The sequence below is a fragment of the Balaenoptera musculus genome, chromosome 14 (genome assembly GCF_009873245.2).
Source record: "Balaenoptera musculus isolate JJ_BM4_2016_0621 chromosome 14, mBalMus1.pri.v3, whole genome shotgun sequence".
Taxonomy (NCBI): domain Eukaryota; kingdom Metazoa; phylum Chordata; class Mammalia; order Artiodactyla; family Balaenopteridae; genus Balaenoptera; species Balaenoptera musculus.
This window is the reverse complement of record NC_045798.1, coordinates 29,279,842-29,302,892: the sequence shown is the minus strand read 5'-3', so window position 1 is coordinate 29,302,892 and position 23,051 is coordinate 29,279,842. Positions and strand designations below refer to the sequence as shown.

The 23,051-nt window shown below is 53.6% G+C and overlaps 1 protein-coding gene across 2 annotated transcripts; it reads left to right on the top strand.

Moving 5' to 3' along the window:
• The first annotated feature begins 12,218 nt into the window (after positions 1–12,218).
• TUBB6 (tubulin beta 6 class V) lies at positions 12,219–22,160 on the top strand. 2 transcript variants are annotated; one of them, XM_036823765.1, is made up of 4 exons: positions 12,219–12,348; positions 12,636–12,744; positions 14,269–14,379; positions 20,681–21,996. In XM_036823765.1, the coding sequence occupies exons 1-4, from the start codon at positions 12,292–12,294 to the stop codon at positions 21,742–21,744; spliced, it is 1,341 nt and encodes a 446-aa protein (XP_036679660.1). In that variant the 5' UTR covers positions 12,219–12,291; the 3' UTR covers positions 21,745–21,996. The 2 variants fall into 2 exon arrangements, with proteins under 2 accessions (XP_036679660.1, XP_036679661.1); XM_036823766.1 differs by lacking the exons at positions 12,219–12,348; positions 12,636–12,744; positions 14,269–14,379 and adding an exon at positions 18,320–18,339 and having other exon boundaries at positions 20,681–22,160.
• The last annotated feature ends 891 nt before the right edge of the window (positions 22,161–23,051 follow it).

Sequence of the window (23,051 nt, the reverse complement as noted above, 5' to 3'; positions counted from 1 at the left end):
TTTCCTCCTAAGAAACGCTGCCACGGAGGCCTGTCCCCTTCCTGGCTGACAGCCCAGGACAAAGGGAGACACCACAGCTTGTCCCAGAAGCACAGAACCGCCCGCAGTCAGACCCCTGGTCCCGGACTCGTGCTCCCCCACCCCCGCCCCCATCACAGCCCGGATCCCCTCGGACCCCTGCTACACCGACCTGACTCCCACCCAATTCCCTGCTTCACACGCCCAGCAGCAGGGCCAGGAGCCCAGGACCGCAGGCAGGAGGGGCAGAAGTAAAGGAATTGCAGCCGCATTCCTCAGAGCACAGCCTCTTTTTCAAACAGAGCAAAATAAAAATGGCATCTCAGGGCCCCCCTTCCACTCCTGCTCGGCTTCTGGGGGAAATGCAGCGGGTGGGGAGGTTGGCGGAGGTGGGTGGTGCTGCCACCGGCTCCGCGGGCTCTGCTGTGAGCGCTTCCCTTACAAGGAGCTCGGCTGGAAGCCCTTTCCGAGCGAGGGAGGAGGACGGAAATGGCTTTCCGGCACCTTCCGCTGGGCGGCTCCTGCCTCTCACTGAGGGCTGCATCACTTCCCAGGGATTTGGCCTCCTGGAGAGGGGCGGCCGGGCTTCCAAAAAAGGAATTTTCACTCAGTGCCCTGAGGCCTTGACTCAGCCCTCTCTCTGACTCAGCGCCCTTTCCTTACTGCGTCCAGGGGCTCCCTGGCCTGTTCTAACGGGGATTAAGCAGGAGGAGAATGTGGAACGGACAGGGGTCTTGGAAGCGGGTTACATTCAAAAGAAGTATGGCTTAGAGTCTGGGAGTTTCTGAATGAGCTCCTCCACAACAACCTGCATCCACCCACGGGCCTCCTATCTCCTGCTCCCGGTCCTGTGTGATGAATAAATTGTGTGCAAAAAGAAAACTCTGAACGTTTCCTCTCTCCTTTCTGCCATCTTCCTCTCTGGGGATGCGGGTTCCTTTCTCCGATGATTGATGATCGTAGTTTCTACAAAGGAGCTGGATTTTGCTCTGGCAGTTTTCAGTCAGTCTGCGGCAGGAACCCCGGGGCCTCGTCACCAGCAGGAGCCCAGTGCTTTCTCGGGGTGCGGCGCTCTCCCTTCTGTGCAGTGAGGCCTGCAGCTGGCCAGAGCTTCCGACCCGCACGCCTGGGGGCTCCCCTCCCAGCCCACCACCCAGACTCCGGTGACGGCAGACAGAGCAGGGCTGGCCTCAGGGCTCCAGAGATGGAGAGGAAGCCAGGCACCACGTCGCCCTGAGTTGCGACAGGTAAAGGCATCCTTTTTCCTGTGTCCTCAGGCCACATTTCCAGCATCCCCAGAACAGTCAAGGGCAGGGCCTGTGTCCCCAGCTGTCCAGCTGTCACCACCTGCTGTGGGATTCCTCGGGCCTGCTGAGGCCGGCCAGGCCTGTCCAGGAGGCAGATGGCCACATAAAAATAGTCGGGGGCCTCGAGGTGCCACTTCTCCAGCTGTTGTGTTGAGCGGAAGCCAGATTTGGGGGGGGGGCCTCAGTGAAGGCATCAGGGCAGCTGCATTGGAAGGCAGGGCCGGCGGGGGGGACGTCTCACCCAACAGAAAAGTCTTGCGACCTCCCAGCCCTCCCTGGAATGAGCATCCGACACAACGGTTCTTCTGTTCCTCAGTTTCTAGTCAATCCCATTGCAGCTGAAACAGGTCATATAGGCAGAGCTGCAGAGCCCCGGCCTGTCTCCTGCTCAGGAAGCCAGGGTCTAGGCGGTGGTTACGGGTTCAGTGAAGTCAGGTGAGGACGTCTGGTGGCTGCTGGTTGTACCTGAATCAACAGTCATACAGCTCACACCTGAGAACCGGGGGAGGGTCGGCCTCATGTTCAGTGTTCTTACCCCAATCAAATGAATTTCAAAAATAAAAGAAGCTGGGGTCGAAATGTGTGGCTCGACGGTTTACTTGGTTTCCTCACCTGTGAAGGTGCGGTGGGTACCTGCCTGGAGAGGACGGTGGGTGAACACATCGCGGAAGGACCAGGCCCCCTCCCGGCACTGGGACCCTCTGTTTCTCCCTGGAAAGGATAAGTGAGCCACGTGGCAGATATCTGGGAGTTGGTCACACATAGATTTAGGAGGGAAGGGCTATAGAATCGGGGTGAGCTGAGCCGTGGGCGTGGGTGGGGAGGGATGTTTTCTGAATCTGGGGCCAGAGGGGCCTGCAGGCGCAGGCGCTGCCGCCACCCACCGCATTCCTGGCAACAGCTGAGACAGCTGGAGGGCGGGCTCGGCCTGAGCTGCGTCTGACTCTCCAAAAAGCCAGGGCTCTCTTGTGGGGAAGAAGGAAGAAGAATTCACACGGCTTCGCGTCAGTACCTTATCTCAGGCACCCTCCCAGCAAGCCTGTCAGCAGAGAAAGCCGCCCAGCCCAGAGCCTCCGAAGAGGGAAGGCACGCCAGACCACTCCCCACCTGCCCTCCATGCCCACCACCCCTGCAGGGAGAAGTCAGGACCAGACACAAACCAGCAGGAGAGGTGGGAAAGCAATTCGGGCAAATACCTGGAGGATCATAATCAGCTGTGAATGATTCTGACTCTTTTAAAAGCACCACCTGAATTTATATTTAACTCGAACAAAACCCTGGTGGAAACCTCTTTGTTTAGGGAGGCATTATACAATTCTTCTTCATTTCCCATTGTAATATTCTGGGCCCCTCTTTCAGAAAAGGAAAGTCCTTCGAGGCTGTGAATTCTGTGCCTGTTTTCTTCCTTCACAATCACTTACTCAGTGCAGTTGCATGTTAAGTCATGTGCTGAGTATTACAGGCAACACGCAGGAAGTCTAGTCTCCAACCTGAGGAATTTATAACCCAGCCCAGGAGGCAAGACTTCTACACGTGGAATGCCTGGGCACCTGGGCACCTGGCAGGTTGGTGGGCGCATGGTGTGCGGTTGGTGCAGAGATGGGGCAGGGAGCAGACGAGAGCTCAGCCCTGACACACCTTCTCGGTGCTTCACATCCAACTGGAATCTGGGACCAGAAAAAGGACCCATCAGAGCATTGCACCTGCAGGTGGCGATGATTCAGATTAACTTAATTTAATCCAATCTACAGGTTTATGTAGCAAAAAGACAAACATTCCCATTTGTGCGCTTAGTTGTGAAAGTGCAACATAGCTTTAAATATCTTTCCTGGAAGCTTCTCCTTACACAACAGCCCAGTGGGTGAAAAGAAGGGCTGGAAAAAAAGATGATCAGGTCCAAAAGATCCAGAGACGTGCAGGGGAGGGGCAGGCGAGCTGTAAGCGCCGGGGGGGGGGGGGGGGGGGGGGAGGTGAGGAGGTGACCTGAGGGTCTCTACAGGAAGGGGAGGGGGAGTCCCCAAGGTAGACAGAGCTTGTTGTCAGGGGTCCAAGGTCCAAGCAGAAGATACAGCAGGGAGAGGCGGTGGCCAAGGAGAGCAGGAAACAAGAAGTGGGGGCTGCCCAGGAAGAGGCTCCAGCTCCTAGGAAGGCTGGGGCCGGTGACCCACAGCAGCGTCCAAACCACAGGGAAACAGAGTTCTGTGACTGGAACCAAAGGTCAGAGTTTAGAGCAGGGACACGCAAAATTAAATCTTTTCCACGAATGATATTGCAAAGCAAAGACAAGGATAACGAATCAGTGGACACAAGTTCTGGCCTGTAACATATTTATCACAAAAAATGTACCCTGGCATGTATACCAACGCTCGCGGGATTCATCACCCACAAGGCACTGGAAACTACCAATCAACCTCTGGATGTGCAGGCGGGGTGTCCTCTGGGGCTCGGGTGTCCCAGGAAACCCCACCTCTCTGGTGCACAGCTCAGCTCCAAGCTGCAGGTCCAGGGCTTTTGCCCCAAGGCCAGTTGCATCAGTGGCTTCTCTGCCCTCCAGCCTAGAAGCCAGTACCCGAGGCTCCCAGCCTGGATGGTGGATCCCACGTCTTGCCAGGACTCGTTGGTCCGGCCATCCAGCCAGACCTGCCCGTGTTTTCCTGGGGGTCCGCTCTGGCTGTGCAAACAGGTCCTGTCGAATTCTCCTTCAGCCGTTCCCACAAGCCTGCACTCTCACACACTCACGGGCAGCCTGCTTCCTTAATATTAACATGAAAATAGTAAGCATGATGGCGATCACTATTTGTTCCAGCACGTCACATTATTATAAATGTTATTTTTCGTCTGTTGCAGACGTTACTAAACCTCGCGAGGATTATAGTCAGGACCTAACGGTGTCCAGGACGCAGTAAGGATTGTTGAAGAAAACAGGGAATAAATCAATGAATCATCATTGAAGACTTAAACAGTATCCTACGATGGGAGTAGGTGGGACCCAGCCCCTGACCTTAGCAGCTTTGCTGCCAGTGAGTGGGTCTGAGGGCCAGGCAAGGTCCCAGGGACGGTTCCCGGGGAAACGCATGGCCAATTTTCCCCATACTTCTCACCCCCTTCAGCACGGTGCTCCGTCTGCCCCTCTCTGTGTCCCTCTCCCCTTTTCTCCTCCTGCCCTCTTCTCTCTTTCCTGACTAAAAGGTGGAACTTACTGTTTGTTCTATCAACTAAGTCAATATTTGATTTTAAATATTTAAATATTTAAATAAAAGGTGGCTGAGTATATATTTCTCCGTCATACACACACACAAAAAAACAACTACCTTCCAAATCACATAATCACTTAGATCAATTTCTATTTTGCTTAATGTACCCTTAATTTTTTAGAGCCCAGTGGTCTCAAGCGAGCCAGCAAGGTTGCCTTCTACAACCAGAGACGGAGAGGTGCGTTTATGGGGTACCAACCGCACATGCCGAGCGCCTGCTCTGTGCGGGGTGCCAAGAGAGAAAGAAGACTTTCCATACCCCCCACAGTATGCCCAGCGACCCTGCGGGGCTACAGTTACAGCCCACGTCCCCCTGCGGCAGAGCCGAAATGAAGCCCACCTGCCTGACCTCAGACTCCCTGCGGCACTGACCTTTCTTAGTGGTGAGTTATGTGCCCCAATGTCCCCAAGGAGAGGACACAGCAGAAGTCACAGAGAAGGGGACAGAGAACACTGCAGTTCTCCTGCGGGGGGTACGGATGAAATGGCAGGGGGAGGCATGCTGGGCAGAGCCAGTGGGAGAGCACCACCCATCCCCCCCCACGGCTGGGTGCCGTCCTGCGGCTCCCGGGCCACCTCCACCTGGATGGGCTCCGGCCTGCAGTCCCCCGCAAAGGCCTTCCTCTTAGAGGGAGGGACATCAGGGCTAAGAAAAGACAGCAGGAAGTGTGTCCGAATGTTATTAATTAATTAATGGTGTTTGGGGGTTGGATGTTGTCTTTTGTTAGTTTTCAGTCTTTTCCAACTTTTCTGAAGCTTGTCTATTTCTCTCCTTTTTAAAAATTGTGGTAAAAAGCACATCACCTGAAATGCACCATTGTGGCCCTTCTTAAGTGTCCAGTTCAGTGGTGTTCAGTTCATCCACATTGTTGGGTACAGATCTCCAAGACTTCATATCTTGCAAAACTCATCCTTTAGCTTTTTGGTTTTTTTCTTTAATTATTTATTTATTTATTATTATTATTATTTTTTTGGCTGTGTTGGGTCTTTGTTGCTGCGCACGGGCTTTCTCTAGTTGCGGCGAGCAGGGGTTACTCTTTGTTGCGATGCGCGGGCTCTAGGCACGCAGGCTTCAGTAGTTGTGGCTCAAAGGCTCTAGAGCACAGGCTCAGTAGTTGTGGCGCATGGGCTTAGTTGCTCCACGGCATGTGGGATCTTCCAGGACCAGGGCTCGAACCCGTGTCCCCTGCATTGGCAGGCAGATTCTTAACCACTGTGCCACCAGGGAAGCCCCATCTTTAGTTTTTAATGGAAAAATAATATAAAGACTATTTTTAAAAATATTACCTACCCAAGGCCAGTCCTGAAAGCTGCTGGGCCTCAGCTGGTTTGAAAAACCCTGGTGAAGGTGTGTCTCCTCACCTCCCCCTCCCCAGCCCCTGATGGGGACCCTCCAGAGCTGGTCTCACTGGGCAGCCCCCGGACCCCCACCCCATCCAGTACTGTGTCCCCTCCACCCTCCTCACTGATGGCTGCTGCCTCCGCCCCAGCCCCGCACACCCTGCCTGTGTGTCTGAGATAAGGGGCCGGGGCGGGGGGAAGCTCTGGACGCCTGGCTGCAGAGCCCTTGACCCCCTCGTGCTGCAGAGGGAGAAACGGGCTCCGTGGTCACACAGCTTGTCAGGGGGTCACAGGGGACCAGATCCCAGGGTTCTGTCACCCCGTTCAGAGTCCATCCTTTTACAAGAAGCTGAAGACAGTTACACTGGGCCGGGGAACAGAGAAGGTGGTCAGGATGGAGCTGACTCCGCGTTTCGGAAAATAAGGAACGCAGAGGGTGAGGCTTGGCTGGTGGAAGCCATTGGGTTCGTTACGGGTGAGACATTGTTCCTCTTTGCTACAGAACGTGGTAACAATTCCGTTATCATCCGATCACATCTGTTATAAATTTGATTTTCTAGACTCAGCTTTATACATGAATTTTTTCTTCATTGTGCACTTCCTGGATACATGCTCACTACTTCCTTAAAAACAGATGACTCAGGACTATCAGATTGCATTTTAGGTGAGCTGGGTTTTGTCTGATGTAACTTAGGATGGGTGTTGATCAGTCATAGGATGTGAGAGCTGGCAGGGAATTTAAAGACCGTCTGGTCCTACTCACTCACCTGCAAATGAGGAGACTGACTTGTCTGAATCTAGAGCTTCCAGGAGGCAGGGTTGAGCATCTCGTCAGAGTTTCGATTCACTTCCCGCGCGCACGTAGAACAAAACAGGCTGCAGTCACCCTCCGTGCGGCCTTCCTCTGGCCCTCCAGGGGTTTACCATCACACATCCTACCCTGTCTGGACTCTTGTCTAGAAAAGGCACAGAAAACGGAGTTGTACTTTTGTTCCCAACCCTGCACAAGATCGGCCGAGGTGGGGTGTGTGTGTGGGGGGGTACCTGTCACCTGTTCACCACCGTCCGGATGAACCCAACACAGAGGCAGGTGGGGCGGGCAGAGCTGCGAGCAAGAGCCCGGCCTCCTTTGATGTCCAGTTATCCTACTAGTTGGGCAGCCTGGCTGTTGACTGCATCCCAGCCAGCACGGTGCCGGCACAGGACAGACACACAGCTCACGCTGGTGGGTTGGGTTGGACCCGAAGGAGCTGTGTCCCCAGCTGCCTGGTGACCATCATGGAAGGAATAGGGATTCACACACCATCCCCACACACACTTGGCTCCTGTGGACCAAGGGAACCTGCCCTGGTTTTGAAGACCTCCAGCCTTTGGAAGCCCTTCGGGGACGTCCTCCTTGTCCCTGGGAGCTGCCATCCTGGCCTCCGGCCACTCCACACTCCTCTGACCCTCTCTGTCCCCAGTCAGGAAGCAAAGCCCATCACCACGCCATCACCTAGAGAGCCCCGGGACTGCTGCCGGCTGGCTGCGCTCCCCACTGGCCGGCTAAATACTTCAGTTCATCCTCCACCACCACCATTTCGTTTGCAGTTTCCAAACCGACGGGAGAGTTGAAAGAACAATCCCGAAACAAAATGCACACCCACACCTTGTCTGGGCTGGGCTTTGTGAACACTCAGCCACATTTCTTCCCCTCTGAGCACACACTCCCACCCTTCCTATGAAGCACGTGAAAGCAGGCTGCCTGTACCCCCAACATCTCATTATCACACTTAAAATAACATCGGTTAGATATGATCCACGCTCCACACCTGTTCTCCAAAGGCCTGTTGGAGATGAAAACAACCGCAGCACTTGGATCCCATCAGGGCCGCTGTCTCTCCCTCGCGGTTCTTTCCCCTCCCTTCATCTTTTTAAAATCCTGAACAATCTTTGTGGCTTTATTCTGAACTCTCTTCGAGTTTCCCAGATCTTCTGTAATCAGATTTACACAGAAATAAAAGGCCCTGCACCCCATGACTTGCTCATCCAGCAAGGCAGCCCCCCGGAGGCCCCCACTCTGGCCACCTTCCCTGTTGAGAAAGGGAGGCTCTTCATCCTAAAGTAAAACCGGAGGTGGTTGCTGCTGTTTGAGATGCTGAGCCTGGAAAGGCAGGTCTCATTTTTCAGTGGAATAACTGAAATCCATGAGCCAGAGGGCAGCTCATCAGGCAGAGGGCCGAATGGTCTAACCCACACACCTCCCCAAGCATTAGGTGCTCTGTGACCCTGTGTTACAGGGTCTGGGTCTCTGGCCCGGCCGTGATCACGCGAGGGATGCAGTCAGGCCCTGACCTCCAGGGGCCTCGCACTGGGCGGGGCCGCAGCCCCTGGGCCTCTGGAATAAGTGTCCCTCTCACATCCACTTGGCCTGTGAGCCTGGTGTTCTGGTTGGTCAAATATTTGTTTAAATACTATATATGAAATACGACTTTTCCAAAGAATTAAAACCCAGGAAAATATACTTTCCTAGACAGCACGACGGGGGCCAGTATATCATAGGTCTGCAGGCTCCACTTGTAACCAGGACCCTCAGGTGGACCCACCAGCCACATTTAGGCTCCACAGACACGGGCCCAGGGCCCACTCGCTAGATGAGCAGGACCTGAGCTCCCCTTTGCAGAACTTCCGGGGAGGGAGCTTTGACAGCTTCAAAACGGCTTTGTTGAAGGTGCAGATGGCGGAAAAGCCCAAGAGTCAGCTCAGAGCCTCGGCACTGGGCACTCTGCACTCAGTGGCCCCTTCCCGCTCGTCCCAGGAATCCAGACCCCCCCCACCGCCCCCGCCCCCGCTCCACGGCACCACCCAGCCTCCACTCCCAGTCCCAGCACATGCCCCTGCCTGGCCGAGCACGGGTGGACAGCCACTCCCTTCCCAAGCACCGTCCCTTGTCCACCAAGAGTCACATCACTTAGAAGCACAATGGTCCCATGTCATTACATTTGTCAAAACCTAGGGTTTTAGCTGCAAATAAGGCCACAGGTGGCTATCACCAGCCTGGTCCCAGAGCTTGACCTGGTCCCTTGGGGTCTTTCTCCAGGGGCTCCTCAGGATTTGGAGAGGACAGGATGGAACCTACCTCCCTGTCACCATGACTTTCAGACACGGGCAGGGAGCAGTGAGACCTGTCCCCGGGGTTGGGGGGCTTTTTCCCACCTATATCCAGACCTGGGCAGTGGCCCCAGGTCCTTACCCCACGTGGTGACCATGGAGGAAACAGGGCAGGGCGAGGGGCTGTGGAAGGTGGAAAGCGAGCAGACAAGAGGCGAGGACCCAGAACTCTGGCTCTGTCCAGACCGGGCCCTGGGTGGCGCCCCTCCCACTTGGGGCCACCGGGACCTCAGGACTCCCTGCCCAGACATCCCTGAGCTTGCTTCAGGGCCCCCTCCTCCCACTAGTGACTGTGACACGGAATGTGGCCCAGGGATGGCCATAGTGGGGGGGGGAGAGATGGACCGAGGGTTGGTGTGGACAGGAGATGCTTCCCGTGTGGGACGCAGGAACGGTTTCCGCAAGCCTGATTTGTAGCTGCTGTGTCTTTAGCCTGCCTGTGCCCTTGCTTGGGCCCCGTCCGTGTTAGGGGCAGGGGACCCTTTCGCTCCCACCTGCCTCAGCGGCAGTGACACCTAAACTTGGAGGGGTGGCGTGCAGATTCTGTACAAAAGCGTCTAGCAGTGAGCCCTTGTCACCTCCCCCTCCCTCCTCATGGTGCAGGGGGCAGGCTGGGCTGCTGGTCAGCAGGGAGAGTCCATCAGAAACTCCAGTAAATCAGCCTACCCCCCATCAAATCCAGGTGTCCCTGAGGCCATGCCAACACCTATTCTCTGGCTCCAGTGAACACCTTGGACTCAAATTCCACCCAAGGACTAGCTTTGGTGAGGTGGCCATTTCAACAAAGCACTGAAGCTGCCGACGTGGGCACTTCTCTTTACTCAGGGGCTTGATTCCGCAGGGACTGAGTGACCAGGCTCTTCCAGGAACCACAGCCCCTCCCTCCACTCCCTGCACCAGACTCAGCACCAGCACACAGATAAAGGGAGCATTTCTTTGGAGTCAATAATTAAATTGAGCGACGGCAACACGCAGGCTAAGCAAGGGTGCTGGGTTGTCTCGGGTCCTGACTGGGAGCATGGGTGGGGCTGTGCCCCCTAACCTGCTTCCCCAGGTGCCCTGTGTGTAAAGAGAGGTATGGGGACCTACAGGAAGGCAGAGAAGCAGCATTGCAGGGGAGGGTGAGGGGGACAGGGCAGGGATCTTAAGGTTAAAGAAACTGACCCCTGAAATTGGGAACGTTTGAAAAACTCCAGAAGAAAACATTTTAAGTTCTCCACTTCTTTCAAACCACACACAAACACACACACACACACACACACACACACACATGCGCGCGCACATTAGGATTTCCCCAGAGTTTTCACGCATCTAAAAGGAAACTGGTGGTGCCAATGACAGAAGGGTTGCTTCCTCATCATGGGGCATTTCCACTTGGCTTGGGGTGGGGTGGGGCACAGCCCCCAGTTTCCACACTCTCCTCACCTGAAGTGTTCACGGGGAAACTCACACACACTCAGACTGAAGGTGCCAGGGGCTCAGATCCCACAGGACAACCCTTTCCTTTTACAGACGCACAAACCCAAGCCCAGAGGATCTGAGGTAGCACGGAGCTAGTTGGAAACAGAGTCGGGACTGAAATCCAAGTCACCCTGACTCACTGCAAAGTGGTCATTCCTTTCCACCATAGAGGACCGCTTGGAAGGGGGACCGCAGCTCCTGAGAGCCTAATTCACGCCCAGAAGTGACCTCGACTCTCGCCTGGCACACAGGAGGCATTTGTGGCACAGAAATACCTGTGAGCCGCCTGGCCAGCTGGGCTGCCCACAGGAGTGGCCTGGAGATTCCTGGGTGTCAGGTGGAGCCGTGCCCCTGGGAGGCTGGCAGCGGGGGCCCAGGCTGCTGGGGTGACAGCCCCTGGGGGTTGAGGACCACTGAGAAGGTAGGGTGGGGGACCCAGAACCCTGATGCCAGCAGCTAAGGATTAAAGACTGTTTACCCGCTGGAGGGGCTGTGGGCAAACACTGGGGAAGGGGAGGGCGGGGGTTCAGAAAGGTCGGGCTGCACCTTGTAAAAGGAACAGGAAACCAAGCTTTGCACAGCAGAACTGTCTCCTGGGCCGGGGGAGGGCTTAGCTCATTCCACAGGGAACCCCTGACTTTCCGTGGCCACAGCGGAGAGAGAAGACACACGAGTTCCATAAGATTGAAGTTTCCTCCCTCCTCCAGCTTCGCACTTATTCACACAGGAGGTCCGCGTCCACATCCCCTCCCAACAGCAAGGGAGGCCCCGACCCAGTGATGGGGAAAGTGAGGGAACCAGGCAGAGAGCCCAGACCCCTGCCCCTTCCGGGGCCAACAAAGAGCCTTTCCTCCCAGATTCCGGATGGAGAGGCTGCGTAAACTGTGCAGGGCGGGTGTGTGTGTGTGTATGTTCGTTTTCAGGTCCAGCCATGTGTTCACTTTAATCAACTCCATCACAAACTGTTCCAAGTGCTCAGAACCGAAGGGCACCTGTATTTCGAGATGGAGATACAGTAGGGCGGAGACGTAAGAACCCGTGCCGGAGCCTGAGTCAGGGGGCGGGGGTCAGAGTCGCCCCGAAAAACTCCACTCCCGTGTCCCACAGCCCTCTACCCGCTGGGTTTGAACCCGTGGCGGGCGGGGACCATGAGCACCCCTAGGCCCGCGGTCCGGGAACCCGCGAGGGGTCTCCGGTTTCCCTCCGCGCGGGGCAGCGAAGGGGTGGGGGCCGAGCTTGTCCTTCCCGTCCGCCCACCGCCCGCTGCGTCTCCGCCCCGACCCACTCGGGTGGGCGCCCCAAGGACCGGCTCTTTCCCGGCCCGGCCCCCCAGCAGGGGTCCCTCCACTGTCCCGGGTCTGTTCTCCCTTCTGGGACCGCGCAGGGTCGAGGCAGCCCGGGAAGAACGGCCCCTGGCTGGGGAGCCCAGGGCGCGCAGGCCGCGGGGAGGAGCGGAGGGAGGCGCACCGACCGCTGGGGGCCCGGGGTGGGGGCAGGGGGAAGGCGCAAGGACCGCGGGGGCGAGGGGGCGAGCGGGTGTGAGGCGGGAGCAGGGAAGACCCGGCCTGGCCTAGGGAGATGGGGGAGGGCGCATGGGTGGCGGGGGTGGAGGGGGCGCGGCCAGGGGGGGGAGGGCCCGGCCATTGGCCAGGGCGGCTGGGGGAGGGTCGGGGAGGGGCGGCTGGCGCCGAGTCCAGGGCGCCGAGCGGCTGGGCCAGCAGTCGCCGCGCTGTCCGAGCAGCGAGCGCCGAGCTCGCGCCATGAGGGAGATCGTGCACATCCAAGCGGGCCAGTGCGGGAACCAGATCGGCACCAAGGTGGGCGCGGGCCGGGCCGGGCTCCCTGCGGGTGGGCGGCCCGCCCCTCCCTAATCCCTCGGGCCGGGGCAGCGCGGGAGGACCGGTGCGGCCGAGGGGGACGTCACCGCGGGACCCGGCCCCGCTCCCCGTCCCCGCGGCCCCGGAGCGCCCGCTGGCAGCTCAGGCGCGCCTGGAATTGTGCGGCCGCTCCCCGCGCGCCACCCGGCCGCCGGGCCGGCCCTAGGGGAGCTGCGGGTGCCAGGGCCCCGGGCTGACCGTCTGTCCTTCGCCCCGCCCTTTGCAAGTTTTGGGAAGTGATCAGCGACGAACATGGCATCGACCCTGCTGGAGGCTACGTGGGTGACTCGACGCTCCAACTGGAGAGGATCAACGTCTACTACAATGAGTCATCGTGTGAGTGGCGCGGCGCGACCCCGCCCTTCCCCCCGATCCCCGGCCATCCCTCTCTGGGACCCCGTCATCGCCCTGTGGGACCCCGGCCATGCTCCCCCTCCCCAACCCGCGGGGCCGCCCGGCGCGTGGGTGGTTCACTCTGGAAAAATCCTCCCAGATGTAGCGGGACGCCCGACTCCTCCCTCGCTCCCGCTGGGGCGGGAAATCCGACGTCGGTTGATTTCAAACAGCATCTCGTCCTCCCTGGCGGGTCTGAGCTCTTGAAGCGGACCCGTTGCTGCTGTGAAATCAGCTTAGTGGGTCATGTCCGGCTCTTATTAAAATTTATTTTATCTTTAAAATTTTTATTTCTTAATGAAGGTTTTTGGCTAAAACTTTGAAAAACACTCCCTCAAATGATTTTTCTGGCCCTTTGCAGACCTCCAAAAAGACTTTACATCCCCTGGAAGCTGCAACTACAGACAGAGAGGGTCATTGTCTGGTGGAGTTTAGTAAAAATTCCAGGTTGTGGTTTATCCAAGTTTGAGAATAGTATCACCCCTGTCCTGGGTAGCTACATCTATATGGTGGTTACATTATACTTTATTTTTGTAACAACGTTTATTATAAAAGTGATACATGCCCTTCACAAGACAACACAAAACTAAGACATTGAAGGGACACCCAGGAAGTGACAGGAGCTGCCCTTCCATACACATGTGTCCCCGGCCCCAGAGATAAGCACGCCCTGTCTTTGGAGTTACTGCTGCTTGTCCACACGAGAGCTGGGAAGAACAGGACACATAAATTACTGGGTTTTAAAAAGGTCTGGAACAGCAGGACATGGATGGTGAGATTCCTGGATGGAACTGAGAAGAGGGCAATATACATGGCACTTGCTGGTCACCCTCAGGCCTAGCCTGGTGACATTCTTTCTTCAGCCTGGGTGTGTGCGTAGCAGGACGGGTTGTAGAGCAGTTCCCAATGCAGTCCTAGTGACCACACCCTTATGGGGACAGTTTCTTGCCCAGTTGGTGTGAGCGTGTGCTTACAGATGAAACGGCACACGGCCACACTTGTCCATAAATGAGACAGTCTCCCGGGAAACAGCCGTGGACGCACCTGGAACAGGTGCTCAGACTCGCTCGTGGGTTCACGTGTGTGTGAGGGAGGGAGGTGCCAAAGTGTCCCGGCAGCTCGGCCACTCGCTGCAGCAAGTACAATTTCTGTGGAGCTAAAAAGTAGAACTGCCCACGGGTGAGAACTGGAAAACACAGGCGGCAGGAGGTCGGGAGACCTCGTTTCTCATCCTGCCTTTTCCAGGAACTTCCTGTGCCCTGTGCCGGGCTGGCTTCTTCATCCGGACAAGTCCACGGTGGACTGTGTACTCTGGGGCTCCCCTCCCCCAGGGCTGAGATTCTGTGACTCTAAGAAAGCCCGCTCTGTACATCCCAGGTGGCTGTGCTGGTGGGACTTGCTCCTGGGAAGTCCATTGCCTTAGGAACCAGAGACTGACCCTTGTGGGTGGGCTCTGTTCTCTTCCAGCTCAGAAGTATGTGCCCAGGGCTGCCCTGGTGGACTTGGAGCCGGGCACCATGGACAGCGTGCGGTCTGGGCCTTTCGGGCAGCTCTTCCGGCCTGACAACTTCATCTTCGGTAGGTTCCGTCTTTCCTCCTTTCTTCTTCCTCTTTTTTATTTTGTAAACATCCAGCTAATTTGGGTGCAAGATTAAAAACATCACGTGGTGTAGAAAAGCTTAGAATGGAAATCAGCAGTCCCCAGCCCCATCATAGGCAGCCTCTTTAAGAAAATTACTCTCTTGGGGAAAAGTAACCTTTGATTCTCTAAATGAAATGCTTACTGGTGATAGTTCTTGATTTTGAAAATTTTTAGACATTAACTTCTTTTTCCCTCTTATAAATGACTATCCTAATATGGTAATAATAATTTGTCTTTGGTTTTTATGTTGCTCATCTTTTAACTTCAGTGTGTTTATATTTCTTCTTCCATCATCTATAGACAGTTGTTCTGCTTTCTTTCCGAAGGTTGGTGCCATATGAATTTATTAGTTTTATCGGATTTGGGCAAATCTTCCTTCCCCCTTCCTCCACCAGAAAATGATGGCAGCACCTGTTCCTCCGCAAACTCCTCAAGAAAATTATATAAAATTAAACGAAGTGGCACTGTTAGTGTGACCAGCCTCTTTCACCTTGGAGCCATGGTTTTGGGAGTCAAGGTTACTTCAAAGTGTACAAGAGGAGGCAGAATCTTGGAAGATTTTATTGGTACATGAATTGATTCCCTTGTATTAGAATCAGGTAGTGACCTGTTATAAAGGTACAGCGAGGTACCTTCAGCTGGGTACATGTTCACGAAGTTTATGAGTCCTCTTGGTGTCATCCCCTTCCCCATCACAATGACAACCTACACAAGCAATGGGACAGGCGAAGCTTCTGATAATTTGTTCAAGGGTTTTTGTCACCTTTGATATTTCAAATAGACCAGGACGAAGGTCTCTGGTGCCCCTTTCATTACATCAAAAAATCTAAATTAGCAGTATTTTTATAGTCTACAAATGGGGACATTTATATTCTTTACCTTTTGCTGAACTAGACTTTTCATAGTTGTTCTCAAGCAAAGATGCTTCAAGATCCTACCATCCAATATGGTAGCCACTAGCTACGTGTGGCTATTTAAATTTAATTAAAGTTAAATAAAATCAGTCTACTTCCTCAGTTGTAGTCGACACACCCAGTGCTCAATAGCCAGGTGTGGCTAGTGGCTACCATATTGGACAGTGCAAAGATACAACAGTCCCATCACTGCAGAAAGTTGTATCAGACAGCAGTGCTCACAGCCTTAATAGAGATATTCTACCAAATTAGGGGAACGAAGATGGTACTGATATGAAATAGCTTTAATAGTAATTTTTAAAAGTTGAGACTATTTTTAACTAAGAAAATAACATGTTTGCCATGGGGCATGGAGAGGACCCAGAATGTCTGAACGCACTGTGGTGTGCTGTTAGGCTCAACAATTGTTTTTAAGTCATTCTCCAGTTAATAAAAGAGGCCGAGTTGCCTGTGAATGGAGATGGTTCACCCCCATTGCCTTCAGAGTTGGTGAATTAAAAAAAACAGTGTCATTCCATTTTCAGATATAGTTTGAAATAGTTTAAAAAAAAACACTGACTTGAAGTAACTAATTTTAAAAGTGGAAGTTCTCTGCATTTGAGTTTTAAACATGAATATGCTTTAGAAAACCCCAGTTTTCTCTTAACAAACTGCTCGTTGCATAGCAGTCATGCCTATTAGTGGGAGAGAGTTTTGTGGGACAAAGCGAAGCACCAGGAAGGTTGACCTTAGGCCTCTCTGTACGTGTAACTTTCTCTTCCGGATTCAGGGCTGGAGGGGAGTCCGGGAGCACGTAGCCCTAAGCTTTACCCCACACCCCGTGTGAGCTGGAGGTGAACCAGGGGTGGGCTCTGAGGCCCCTGGGATCTGTTGCAGCTTCGTGTTCTACAATTTGGAGCCACTGGTTAATGTCCCAACCTCTATTGCAGAAGATGTTCAACTCCTGACCCCCAAATATTTAACTGGGAACGCCTGTTGCTATGAGACAGTGGCAAAATATTTTCAGAAGCCTCCAGCTTCCTTCTTTTGTCGATGGCCGAGAAAACCTCATGGCTGATCACGCTGTAAACACCGAGGAAGCCAAGTGGATGATGTGAGCTGGAGGGAGGGGAGGGTCAAGGCCAAGGGGCTTCACTGGCTGTGGCTGCCTGTCGCCCGGTGTCCCCACTGCCCTCCGGTGATTGGTTTCCACGCTGTTTAGTGAAATCATTCTTAGTCCCTCGGGGCAGCTGAAGGTGCATCTGCTCTTCACCAAGCTCCAGGTGGGAGGCTGGCCCGGCGCGTGCTGGCTTGGTGGGGAGGTGCGAGAGTCGTGGGGGCCTAGGAAGGATGTGATGGTTTTCCAGCCTCATAGGAGAAGGCGGCCAGCCAGGTTTCACCGTAAAGGGAGTCTGTGTTCGTGAGCGAGAATGCAGTTACCTCCTGGGGGCGGGAAACGCCCCAAGGGGCCGTGGCAGGACTCAAGGCTGCCCCTCTGGAGTCTGTCCATCTCTGCCCCCGGCTCAATGGCCTCGCGGACGTCACCAGTCCTCTGCTCATAGATATTTAGCTCTTGACCTTTTCACTGTTACAAACTGCTCCCTGGTGAATCTCTGTCCACATGTCATTCTGCGCGTTTTGGGTAGACTCGCTGAGTCAATGGGACCAACTTGGATCCTTGTCGCTGACTTGCCCCCTGTGGAGGCCCGTCCTCCTCATGCCCCCAGTGGCTCCAGTGTGTGTGGGGGGGCCTTGCCCCAGACCCCCGTCAGCACGGTGTTACCAAGCTTTTGAGTTCTGTCAGCTTCATGGAGGGTAATAGAATCTCCTTATTTAGTTTGCATTTCCCTCGTGAGGAGTATGCCATGGGTTTGTTAATTTGCACTTCCCTCCCTGCGATCTGTGCTTATATCCTTTGCCCATCTTCCTAAAGGCTGTCGTTGTCCTTATGGATTTGTAGGACTTCTTTAGATGCTTCCGAAGGGATTCCCTTGGTATAAGATATGAATCACTAATAGTCAGTACATCTTAAACTTACTGAATAATCACAGAATTTCGGTGGTTCTTCTTTTACAGACTTGCACTTTACACCACAGGGCTTAGCACTGATAAATGCTGTGCAAGATCCAAAGACATTTGAGCTAAGACTCCTTCCCCATGTGTGAGGCCGCCCCCCGGGGTAACTGCAGAATCCAGGGGTGTCCGAGAGCAGGCCCCGCCCCCAAGTGCCCAGAGCCTTCCTTCTGCTGTGGTGCTAGGCGGGTCTCCAGGGGCAGCCCCGGCTGTGTCACTGCCACAGCTCAGTTTCCCCCATCGGTGCACGGGGGTGGTGGTGAATTGTTGCCACCAGTGGGGTAGACAGAAATCAAGGGAATGTCTTTGGCGTAAGGGGGGAGAGGTCTGCACAGCATGTGCCAGCAGCGCCTTGGCCCCTCTGCTCCTCTTGCCTTCTGAGTCCACCTGACGCAGCCGAATCCCCTGCCCGCTCCACCTTCAGCAGTGGGGCCACCGTGGTCTCTTTTGTTCGACGTGTAGGGAAAGTTTGATAAGGGGGATGATGGATTTATTTTTAAATTTTTTATAATACATGATTCTTTTCAAAACCAAATTTGATATACCCAAACTGAAGAAATACAATGTCTTTAAATAGCCTTCCTTGCTTCCTCAACAGCTGACCATTTTAGCCGCACCTTACACTGCCTAATTACCAGTTAATGAGAAATGGCAATGCCTTGTCTTTTTTTTTAAAAATTAATTAATTTATTTATTTATTCTTGGCTGTGTTGGGTCTTCGTTTCTGTGCGAGGGCTTTCTCTAGTTGCGGCGAGCGGGGGCCACTCTTCATCGCGGTGCGCGGGCCTCTCACTATCGCGGCCTCTCTTGTTGCAGAGCACAGGCTCCAGACGCGCAGGCTCAGTAGTTGTGGCTCACGGGCCCAGTTGCTCCGCGGCATGTGGGATCTTTCCAGACCAGGGCTCGAACCCACGTCCCCTGCATTGGCAGGTAGATTCTCAACCACTGCGCCACCAGGGAAGCCCTGTCTTTTTAATTTATCTTTAAATCTCTGCATCATTTACTTTGATTTTACTGCTTTTTGTAATTTACCTTACAGTGTGCTCTAGAATTCAGTTCTCAGTGGTTTCTCTAATATTCCTTAAAATGCATATTAACATATTGATTTGAGTTGAAAATTAAAGTCGTGTTTTTCTGACAGAAAGTAAGTCCAATCTACAGAATCGCTCTGATAATGAGGGCTGCCTTTGCCAGTTAGGTTACGTGGCCAATAGTTTTTACAACCTGAATAAGCTAAATCTGCAACCTAAAAATTTTGACAAAAATATATTTAAAACATTTCGTTAAAAACCATATTTGCAAAGTTGTGTTGGAATTAAGATTTCAAATTTTCCAACCCTTTCTAAGTATACTGGACCACACAAAGAGTCTTTCAATGAAAGAGCATTAAGTAAGTCTTGGTGCAGAGCCTTTTGGACCAACAGAAGGAAAGTGTGATTGATGCAAGTCAGGTGTTTCCAATTCTGCTTTCCACAAAATTGAGTTTTGGGCTGAAAGATGATTAAAAATACTTTTTTTTTCTTTTTGGCCGTGCCACGTGGCATGTGGGATAGCCAGGGAAGTCCCTAAAAATACACTGTGATGATAGATCACTATTTGATTTTTGGCATTTACTCTGAAGATCAAATAATTCAATGACATTGTTAGAATACAATTGATTCCATTTACATATTTATGTGAACAAGACTTCTCAGTATTTATATATGTAAAAACAAAGAAAAAGGAATAAAATGGATGCCAAGTACTTCCCTGGTGGTCCAGTGGTTAAGACTGCACTTCCACTACAGTGGGCACGGGTTCGGTCCCCGGTCAGGGAAGATCCTACATGTGGTGTGGTGCGGCCAAAAAAAAAAAAGAAAAAAAAGGATGCCAAACCTTGTCTCATTCTGGCAATATCTGATGTTCACACTTGGATAAATGAACTAATTGAAAAGAATACAGTTATTGGCATTTTAAACACCTTGTGATCATAGGAATTTTTTTTAAAAATTCAATTTCAACTTAGGATTTATTCCTGTTTTGTTTTTTTGTTTTTTTTTGTTTTTTTGGCCACGCTACGCAGCTTGTGGGATCTTAGTTCCCCGACCAGGGATCAAACCCTGGCTACGGCAGTGAATCTGCCAAGCCCTAACCACTGGACCGCCAGGGAAGTCCCTATTCCTGATCTTTACATGGACTCTGCAGGATACATTTAATAGAATGATGTAACATGTTTGTTTTCAAAAGGGAGTATTTATAGTACCTTGGAAATTAAAATATCATTTGCAACTATTTGAATTTATGAAGACGTTAGATGTCAGCTTAATGTTGGGGTATGTAGTTTTTAAATATTTTCAGGGCTACAGAGCAGTGGTGTCTGAAGAGCACTGCATTACAGGAAATATGCAGTGTCCAGAAAAGCAAAAATGAAAATAAGTTCCTCCTGGTCCTCTTTGCCAGATCTTTTTAAGTGCATCCATTCAAACAAACACAGGCCTGTGTATACAGCTTGGAAAAAATGCTTTGTCTACTGATGGAGCTTCCATTTTATAACGAAGTGAACTGAAAATTAGGATTTTAAATTGAGCAACCAACCTTTCAAATTAAAAATTTTTTCCATAAAGTAAAGTAGAAATAAGCATGTTGGGGAAAATGCACTGTTGCTTAAAACAAACAAACAAAACCCCCAAAACAGACTAATGAGAAGGTCTCTTTCTAGTTACTTGAACTCCTTGGAAAAAATACAAAGACTTTCACATATGTTAATCTTACCACGACTGACTGGAAGCAATTTGAGGGCAGGAATGACTTCCTGTGCTGGGTGTTTAATTACAGGTGCAAAATAGTGGGTGCTCAGAAACTTTTGCAACCGTAATTCTGGATGATGAACGAGGAGCCCCGTTAACGTGAGAAAGTATTACTGTTTCGAAAAGAAAGTATTTGTGCATAGTACAAAATTCAGAGAGCCCAAAGGAGAGGGGAAAGCAATTTGTTTTTTAATGTATACTTTCTGTTCTCTTTGTCTTTTACCTTGTGGGAGAATTATCTACTTAAAAACAAGCATGGAATTACCAGGTCAGAACACGTGTACATCTTAAAACTGGTGGATTTCCCTTGTCTGAAGCAGCTGCCTGCCCTCCCGCGCTCCTGCAGTGCTGGGGGACCGGGGCCCACCCCTCGCTCTATTATCTAATCGTTTCCTAACACATTTTAAACGTACTAACGGCCCCTCGCAGCTCCCCCCGCCCCATAGCCCTGTCTGAAACGTGTCCCCTCTCTTGCTTGACTCCAGGACAGACTGGTGCCGGGAACAACTGGGCCAAAGGCCACTACACGGAGGGCGCCGAGCTGGTGGACTCGGTCCTGGACGTGGTGCGGAAGGAGTGCGAGCACTGCGACTGCCTGCAGGGCTTCCAGCTGACCCACTCGCTGGGCGGCGGCACCGGTTCTGGGATGGGCACTCTCCTCATCAGCAAGATCCGCGAGGAGTACCCCGACCGCATCATGAACACCTTCAGCGTGATGCCCTCGCCCAAGGTGTCGGACACGGTGGTGGAGCCCTACAACGCCACCCTCTCCGTGCACCAGCTGGTGGAGAACACGGACGAGACCTACTGCATCGACAACGAGGCCCTGTACGACATCTGCTTCCGCACCCTGAAACTGACCACGCCCACCTACGGGGACCTCAACCACCTGGTGTCGGCCACCATGAGCGGGGTCACCACCTCCCTGCGCTTCCCCGGCCAGCTCAACGCTGACTTGCGGAAGCTGGCCGTGAACATGGTGCCCTTCCCGCGCCTGCACTTCTTCATGCCCGGCTTTGCCCCACTCACCGCCCGTGGCAGCCAGCAGTACCGGGCGCTGACGGTGCCCGAGCTCACCCAGCAGATGTTCGATGCCAAGAATATGATGGCGGCCTGTGACCCCCGCCACGGCCGCTACCTGACCGTGGCCGCCGTGTTCCGGGGCCCCATGTCCATGAAGGAGGTGGATGAGCAGATGCTGGCCATCCAGAACAAGAACAGCAGCTACTTCGTGGAGTGGATCCCCAACAACGTGAAGGTGGCCGTGTGCGACATCCCGCCGCGTGGCCTGAAGATGGCCGCCACCTTCATCGGCAACAGCACGGCCATCCAGGAGCTGTTCAAGCGCATCTCAGAGCAGTTCTCAGCCATGTTCCGGCGCAAGGCCTTCCTGCACTGGTTCACGGGTGAGGGCATGGACGAGATGGAGTTCACTGAGGCCGAAAGCAACATGAACGACCTGGTGTCTGAGTACCAGCAGTACCAGGACGCCACAGCCGACGAGGGCGAGGAAGCTTTTGAGGACGACGAGGAGGAGGTCAACGAATAGAGGTGCGTCCCTGCCTTGGACGCCGCGGCTCAGAGGTCCTTCCTCCAATCCTGGTGAGTCTCCCGGCCGCCAAGGGGAGCCCTGGTCTGAGTGTGTGGGGACGGGCCCCTCGCAGAGGCAGCGAGACTGTCCTGTCCGTCATCCGGGATGAAGGACATCAGAAGAGCGGGGACTGGCATCCCTACCCAAACATCAGACCAGAGAGGACTTGAAAGAACTCATGGGCCATAAATAAAGGGCTAAATAAATAAACCTCACCTTCTCTTAAGTGTTCAACCATGTCTGGGAATTAGGGGGTTAGAAACGGTGTGTTTCATCCTGTGATGACACCTGGAGCCACAAGGTGCTGCCTCGTACTGGACGTGCAGCTCTGAACTCGGGAACAACCTGGTCACAATAAACCCTAAGTGTCCCTGTCTCTCCCGCCTCTGCTTCCCCGACAGCACCCGCCCCTTCCTGGGGTGCAGCCCTGACAGCCCACTCCACGCAGGGAGGGGCTTCACTTCCGTTGGAGGCTCTCGGGCAGCCCTGAGATTCTTTAATTGGTGGCTCCTATGGAAAGCAGCACACCCCCAAATAAAAGCCCTTGTCCCCGTTTGTACATCCCCAGCACTTACACCCCCACGAATCTTTCCTGCGTCCAGCCCTAGGCTAGTCCGCCCAGCCTCCCCTAACAACCTGGCTGAGATTTGGAGGAGCCACAGAAAATGACCCTCAGGCTTCCAGCCAAAGCTGGGGACACACAAGCTCAAGGTGAGTGGGGTGCCAGCTGGCGGCTCTGGGAGCTGCTGTGCTTCCTTCTGGGGGTGCAGGGCCAGCAGGCAGGCCCTGCACAGGGCACAGGATCCCCCGCCCCCCCCACCTCACGGTGTCTGCTCCCTAAGACGCCTTTTAGGCTCAGCCTCCACGGGGCGAGCGGGCTCGCTTCCCAGGTTCTGGCTTCTTCCCCCTGGAGGGCACTGTGAGCCCAGCTGCTTCAGCCCAGGGAACACGAGCGTGTCACTGCGGGTGGAAGCATTTTAATGCTAGTGCTGGACCCCCTGCCCAGCCTCCCCACCCCTCATGGGTCCCTGAGGAACTGCTGAGCTGAGCCCCTGCCCCATGGTGGCCCTCTGTAATTCTGTGTCCGCTGCGCTTTGGACAAAATGACCCACAAAACACGCAACATGGCTTGAACCGAGGTGAGATCCCGTTTTTGCAAAAATCTAACCATTTTGTGAGACTACGGTGAAAATCTCTCACCGCCCCCATCTACGCTGGACCCTCACTAGGTCTGACGGGCCTTGGAGGAGAGACGGGTGCCTTGA

Coding starts and splice junctions, on each gene's coding strand:
- TUBB6 (XM_036823765.1), top strand. CDS start 12,292: ATGAGGGAGATCGTGCACATCCAAGCGGGCCAGTGCGGGAACCAGATC. Junction 12,349..12,635: donor GGAACCAGATCGGCACCAAG/GTGGGCGCGGGC, acceptor GCCCTTTGCAAG/TTTTGGGAAGTGATCAGCGA. Junction 14,380..20,680: donor GCCTGACAACTTCATCTTCG/GTAGGTTCCGTC, acceptor GCTTGACTCCAG/GACAGACTGGTGCCGGGAAC.